This window comes from Gouania willdenowi, chromosome 16 (assembly GCF_900634775.1).
Source record: "Gouania willdenowi chromosome 16, fGouWil2.1, whole genome shotgun sequence".
Classification (NCBI taxonomy): domain Eukaryota; kingdom Metazoa; phylum Chordata; class Actinopteri; order Blenniiformes; family Gobiesocidae; genus Gouania; species Gouania willdenowi.
In genome coordinates, this window is record NC_041059.1 from 18,952,331 (window position 1) to 18,959,560 (window position 7,230).

General features: G+C 39.8%; 1 protein-coding gene across 1 annotated transcript; it reads right to left on the reverse strand.

Moving 5' to 3' along the window:
• Positions 1 to 471: 471 nt before the first annotated feature.
• On the reverse strand, positions 472 to 5,798 carry pigv (phosphatidylinositol glycan anchor biosynthesis, class V). The gene is made up of 3 exons (XM_028470852.1): positions 5,508 to 5,798; positions 1,777 to 2,943; positions 472 to 1,172 (listed from the first exon to the last, which is right to left on the reverse strand). Exons 1-3 carry the CDS (start codon positions 5,655 to 5,657, stop codon positions 885 to 887), a joined length of 1,605 nt encoding a protein of 534 aa, XP_028326653.1. The 5' UTR covers positions 5,658 to 5,798; the 3' UTR covers positions 472 to 884.
• Positions 5,799 to 7,230: the final 1,432 nt, after the last annotated feature.

Sequence of the window (7,230 nt, forward strand, 5' to 3'; positions counted from 1 at the left end):
GGTTCGAGGCATAAATTCTCATTGAAAACTAAGTATGAATTATATTTTATTTGTTTGTCCAATTACTTTCAATCACTTGAATACTTGGGGTCAAACGTTATTATAATTTAAAAATCAAATGCAAGTGGTCTGAATTTAAAGCTCACCATTGGCTCTTCAATCCCACATAAGTTTTATCCGTTAAATCCATTGTGGTGATATAAAAAGATGAATTGTTGTAAATTGGGTCAATGTCTTATTTTTTTCTGGATCTCCAATGTTCAGTACATTGTAATACTAATATATCTGCTTGGTCATATTAATACACATGTATCAAAGTTGGTTTGATGACTTTTTTTCTCAAAGAAATCAACAGAAACTATTTTGATTACCTCTCGTCTTTTATTTATTATCCAAACTCATTGAAACCCTTAACCTAGAAACCTGAATGTCATTTTAAACATGCAGTGCAAGCTTCAGAAAAATGTCAGCAGTAAAAAATAAATAAATTAATGTAAAAAAAAAAAGCTTTTTGTTTTTTTCAAGTACACCTGCAGTTAAGATAATATTTACAACCCTCTCAGTGCTACAAACTGTCAAACATACTTTACAATTAGGTTTTTGTTTTTAACAACAGACATGACTTGCCTATGGGGGGCAGATATATACAATCATTGTAATGGCATATAAGATTTTACAGTTGACCTAGATTTCTTGAAATTTCAAGAAGTATTTTTTTGCGTTTAATTATATCAACCATATGTCTTTGTATTGACTGATTTTAAATACTAGATTTAAAAATTGTAAAAGATGAGGAATGTGCATAAAACCCCCCATTTTTAATAAACCTGCTAAGTCTATGAAATATTGCATTCAAAGTTTAGACTTCTGGTTAACGCTCTCAGTTAGGTCCAAGGCAAGAAATTACAATGCAAAACAAGGCCCAGAACCCAGTATGACAGAAAATAACCCAAGATGCTTTGAGTGGTGGGAGAACAATCTTTGAAGTGTGGCAGCAGTGCTACTATGGGGTTGTGAGGTGCGAGTTTGAAACCATTTCTGGAGTGTGTTTGGATCTGCACGTTGGGGTTGGATGTTTTCCGTCGATGAAGGAGTGGCTCGTTGAGGAGCAGCAGGTGAGCACTGATCCAGAAGGGCACGGGAGATGAGGATGCCAAGAATCTGGTGAGAACCTGGAAAGGGAGGTTAAAAAAAGGAGGCGAGCATTAGATCTGACCTGCACACATTAGGGGGTGTCAGTGTCCGATCCTTTCACGGGCCCAATCCTTTCAACGCATGCACAAAGATTACGTGCACTTCCTTCACACGCAATATTTACGACAGAGCTCCTGGGATGTGATATTTGAATGTAAACCAACCATACAACGTTTGTTAAATATTTTAATAGGACACATTTTAACTCCCGAAGACAATCACAGCAATAAAGTCGCACTTTTGACAATATATGTGATGTCTGCAATCATTTTTTTTTAAAAAAATGATCAAAAATGTAATTGAAACTCGATTTTTTCTTTAAAAAAAAAAAAAAAAAATCAGATTTTCTTTTTGGCAAAGTCGCCCAGCCCTACCAAACAGAAAATAAAATGAAAAACAAAATAAAATCGGAATTCACTCAAAACATACATTTCTAATTCGTTTTAAATAGTGCACAAACTGCCGTAAAATAGGCCGACCGGATGTAGATGCGTATGCGTTGAAAAGATCCAAAAGGATCAGGCCCGCGAAAGGATTGGGCACTGACGGGGGGAAACGGTTAAAAAGAAATGAAATAAATACCTGCACATGCATGCACAGTGTTCCAAACACCAGGAGCACTGCAGAGTGTACAATGTATACAAACACTCTGGGATTAAAGAATCCTGGTATGGGCTTGTCAAGTCCTTTGCTTGCAGGTGTCTCCCAAAGTCCTAGTCTCAGGCACAGCTCTGAGTTAGCTTGAAAATATGCATAGGCAGCCATTATGCCCAGAGTGGCCATCGGCAATGCCAGAATAAAGTTAGGTATCTGCTTCAGCTCAAAATAACGAAGGAAGCCCACATCCCAATATACATCTTGGATATGAGAATAAAGCAGAGGGAGGGCTCTCATACACCAAAGTGGTGGTGGACCGTTTTCATCGGGAACTCGATAGCCTTTACGCTCAGCCAGCAGCAGAAGGCCAGGATGGATGCTCTCCAAGGAGGTGGACGGAGTGCAAAACGTCCTATAGCCGTAGTATTGGAAAGCACAGAAAGGCAGAGCGATGATGGCAGTTCCTAAGAGAGATGTGATCAACAGGCTAGCGACGGCCCAGATGTAGTGGAAGACTTTGCTGTGACCTTTTGTCGTTGAGCGATAGAAACGGATGTGGGATATGGCGTGCAGTGATGGAAGATACAGAAGAAAGCCAGTGTTGACCAGGCCATTAGATCGCGCTGCAGTGGCTATGCTGAGAGCCAGGCAGGCTCGGAGGGTGAATCCTTTCTCCAGCAGGAACAGTCCCCCAAAGGTGAGCGCAGCAAACAGACTTTCAGAGTAACCAGCCGTCATAAAAACATTGGCAGGTGTGATGCAGTAAAGCAGGCTGGATAGCAGAGCGAGGCGTCTGTCCTGCAGAACTGTTCTACTGAGAGCGTACAGAGCCACCACACTCAGCAGGAAGAGGGCGCTGTTTCCCAAAGCCACAGCTAGCAGAAGGCGTCCCCGCAGGCTCAGCCAGCTGCTCAGGGGCCAAAGCAGAACATCTGCCAGTCCTCGGAGGACAATGGGGAAGAGGGGGAAAAAGGCAAAATTGTGCTCATACAGGTATCCTCTCTCTGCAATAAAGAGGTAATGCTCAGCATCCCAGCGGGAAAGGCCTCCCAGCAACCACTCCACCACCGAATCCAAGTACAAAGGCTCCTCTGTCCGAGGGGGCCTGAACGCATCAGCATCATGATCAGGGATGACAGCATTCAGGACTGCCTGAAAGGGTTAATGATACGTTAGAAAAACAAAGTATACACAGATGTGAGGAATAATTCTAGAAAGTTAATTCTTTCTTTTTTTTTTTTTTTTTAAATATATGTTAAGGTTTCATTTATTCAGACAAGTGTTTCGACTGTCAACAGCCAGTCTTCCTCAGAGGTGATTGCTTTGGTGTATCCCTACGCGTTCACTCATAAGAAAGGCATCAAAGCATCTTCCGATGGCCCCCATGTGTCCTTATAAGTTATTTCTGGGAGTGGCAAACCTGAGAATTCTCTCAGGCTAGCCACGCCCCCTGTCGCCCAATGTTCTCTGGAAAAGAAAGTTCCAGCTGTGGGAGAGTAAGAATGTTCCCACATAGCTGTTGATGACTTTTTGATCTTGATGGCTTCTTTGATCCAGCGTTTGTGTTTGATTCTTTCTCTCCCAATTATTTTTGCGTTGTTCCAGTCCACGAGTTGATTTTGTGTTCTAGAGTGTTCTGATATTGCAAACTTCAGGTTTTCCTGTTGTGCCTTTTCTTTCCCCATCCTTGTGAGTATTCCTGCTGTCTCCTTTTCACACTCCCTTTGATGTTCAGTTTTCTTTGTATTAAACATTCTTCCTGTTTCATCTATGTATGTGTGTCAGCATGACATGCATGGAATTTCATATTGCAGTGCATTCGGAAAGTATTCAACCCCCTTCAGTTTTTCTATGTTAAAGCCTCATTCCAAAATGGATTAAGTTCTTAATTTTTCTCATAAATTTACTTACAATACACCATAATAAAAGTTTTTTAGGATTTTTTGCATTTCATTAAAAATAAAACACGAAAAATACCACATGTACATAACTATTCACACTTTATTTAATGCTTTGTTGAGGCACCTACAGCAGCAATTAGAGCGTCAAGTCATCTTAGGTAGGACGCTACAAGCTTGGAACACCTACATTTGGGGATTTTTTCCCACTCTTCTCTGCAGATCTTAAGTTCTGTCAGACTAGACGGAGAGCGTCGCTACACAGCTAAATTCAGGTCTTTCCACAGATGTTCAATTGGGTTCAAGTCTGGGCTCTGGCTGGGCCACTTAAGGACAATCACAAACTTGTCCCAAAGCCACTCTTTAGTTATCTTTGCTGTGTGCTTCGGGTCGTTATCCTGTTGGAATGTGAACCGACGCTCTAGTCTGAGGTCCAGAGAGCTCTGGAGCAGGTTTTCATCCAGGATATGTCTGTACATTGCTGCATTCATCTTTCCCTGTATCCTGACTAGTCTCCCTGTTCCTGCTGCCAAAAAACATCCCCACAGCATAATGCTGCCACCACCATGCTTCACTGTAGGGATGGTATTTGCCAGGTGATGAGCAGTGCCTGGTTTCCTCCAAATGTGATGCTTAGCATTAAGGCCAAATAGTTCTATTTTTGTTTCATCAGACCACTGAATCTTGTTTGTTATATTCAGAGGGTCATTTACATGCCTTTTGGCAAATTCCAAGATGGCTGTCATGTGCCTTTTACTGAGGAGAGGCTTCCGTGTGGCCACTCTTCCATAAAGGCCTGATTGGTAAAGTGCTGCACTGATGGTTGTACTTCTGGGAGGTTCTCCCATTTGCTCAGAGTAATGCTGAAGCTCTGTCAGAGTTACCATCGGGTTCTTGGTCACCTCCCTGACCAAGGCCCTTTTCCCCCGATTGCTCAGTTTGGACGGGCGGCCAGCTCTGGGAAGAATCCTGGTGGTTTTGATCTTTTCCCATTTCCGAATGATGGAGGCCACTGTGCTCTTCGGGACCTTCTATGCTGCTTCAGTTTTTTTATATCCTTCCCCAGATCTGTGCCTCGATATAATTCTGTCTTGAAGGTCTACAGACAGTTCCTTGGACCTCATGGCTTGGTTTCTGCTTTGACAATCACTGTCAGCTGTGGGACCTAAATAGACAGGTGTGTCCCTTTCCAAATCAAGTTAAATCAGTAGAATTTACCACAGGTGTGCTCCAGTCAAGTTGTAGAAACATCTCAACAACAATCAGTGGAAACAGGTTGTATCTGAGCTCAGTATTGAGTGTTATAGCAAAGGGTGTGAATAGTTATGTACATGTGATATTTTCATGTTTTATTTTTAATGAAATGACAAAAAATCTTAAACTTTTTTCACTTTATTATTATGGGGTATCAGGAGTAGATTGATGAGAAAAATTAAGAATTTATACATTTTGGAATGAGGCTTTAACATTACAAAATGTTGAAAGAGTCAAGGGGGTTGAATACTTTCCGAAAGCACTATATTACTTTGCATTTTTTGTCTTGTTCAATTTTTGTCTGTCTATCAAAGCAATCACCTCTGAGGACGACTGGTAGTTGACAGTCGAAACATGTCAGGAGATGAAACATTTCCTGAAAAAAAAAACTTGTCTGAATAAACTAAACCTTAACATAGATGTGAGGAATGTCTTGCAGGAGTACAATAATACATACACTAAAGAGAAAATCTAAGCCTTCTTATCCAACATCTGTGCCTGACCTCAGGAATGACAAATTAAAGTGGTGCTTATGTGCAAATAGTTATCAGCTAGAGTAATTACCTGCAGGACCAGTGCGATGCCCCTGGTGACTGTGGCAAACTCCAGCACTGCCCTGGCATCCATGATCAATGATGTGATAGAGGAGCTCGTAGGAACCCGGCTAGGACAGACCAAAGCACCGCTGCTGCGGAGAAAAACCCGCCGCACCATTCCTACGAACCATAACTGGCTTCACTACCAACGCTACAGACAGATTTGACCAGGTTTAAACCATTGTTATAACCTTTATACAGCTGTGACCATGTTTGTTTGTCCTCTTCTCTCTGTCGCAGGCTGCCGCTATCGGTTCACTTCCGGTGTGATCGTCAAACGTCCTTCAAAACAAAAGCTAGGCATTATGATAACTGGCTCACCTTTTACTATAAATTACACAGTAAACACTCAAATTTAATTCCAATAATGTATAATGGACTGTATCTTTGATTGCACGGTATAAACGCATATGTTAAAAGTTTAATATAGAACACTGAATACTTGATGCTGTTAAATTACACGGTGTATATTTCTTTACCAGCAGGGGGCACTCAACACCGTGTTGAACCAAAGTACATAAAGCGTATAGAAAAAAACACTACTTTTGGCACTTGGGTTATTGTTTTGGTAATAACATATCTGAGGCGAAACTTACCCATGTTTAATTTTATATTAGTTTAAGGGTAGTTTATGCATACATTTATGCATCATCCGCATCTGTCTCTCCAAAATAAATCTGATTGTAAATGTATGCATGCACCTCTGTGTTAAGGTCATTCAAGTGTGTATATGTATGTAATTTTGTATCCATTATTATGTTCACTGTTTCTACAGTATTAAAATGTGAGTTCGTCTTAGGGCTGGGCGATTATGGACCAAAACTCGCATCTCGATATATTTTTTTCTAAAATGGCTATATATATATATATATATATATATATATATATATATATATATATATATATATATATATATATATATATATATATATATAAATCTCGATCATTTTAATTCAATACAGTCTTAGCAGAAAGACAATTCTGGGTTAAATGTGCTGATGCAAAATATCACACAGGCACATTCATTAACTAACAGCTGCACAATATGTGCCACTTTTGGCTTTTTCTCCTATAAAAGAACAGCTTGTGTGAGTGAGTTCTGTAGTGTGTGCTTGTTTAGGGGAAGGTCTGGGTTAGGACACACTCAGAAATCATCTAGCTGTGCTTTTCATGTTGTTCTGAGAAGTAATGAAAGCAGCAACTCCTAAAACGAGTCTTTTAAAACAAAATAAGCTATATATACATATACGATTGAGAACCACTGGTTTAATAGACACCGTATGTATTTATCCTAAATGACTCAATGTAACTGTTGTACCATAGTTTATATATTTTATGTTATTTCCTCTTACAGGGTGAAGTTCTTAACCATTTGCAACATTTGTAGTCTGAAGTCAAACATTGTATACAATCAATGTGTCTAAGTAAATATTGTGTATGCACTTCAACCTCTGTACTGCCACGAGCGCAGTATTCTTTCTGCTGTTTTAGTGTGGGAAAACTGCAGTAACCAGGTTTGATGTAAACAAAGGTAGTCTTTTTCAGTTTTTGCTTTTACATCACTTGGTGGTAGTCACAATTATTTGGGATTATTTGTACAAAAGCAAAAAAAAACAAATATTTATTTCTATAAAAATGTACCACATATAAAGTATATTTCAGAATCTGTTAACAAATTGGAGGGTAATTGT

Excerpts from the sequence above, each read along its gene's own strand:
- pigv (XM_028470852.1), bottom strand. The coding sequence starts at position 5,657 with ATGGTGCGGCGGGTTTTTCTCCGCAGCAGCGGTGCTTTGGTCTGTCCT. Across the intron at positions 2,944-5,507 it reads GCATCGCACTGGTCCTGCAG|GCAGTCCTGAATGCTGTCAT; the intron begins GTAATTACTCTA and ends TAACCCTTTCAG. Across the intron at positions 1,173-1,776 it reads CACTGTGCATGCATGTGCAG|GTTCTCACCAGATTCTTGGC; the intron begins GTATTTATTTCA and ends CTCCCTTTCCAG.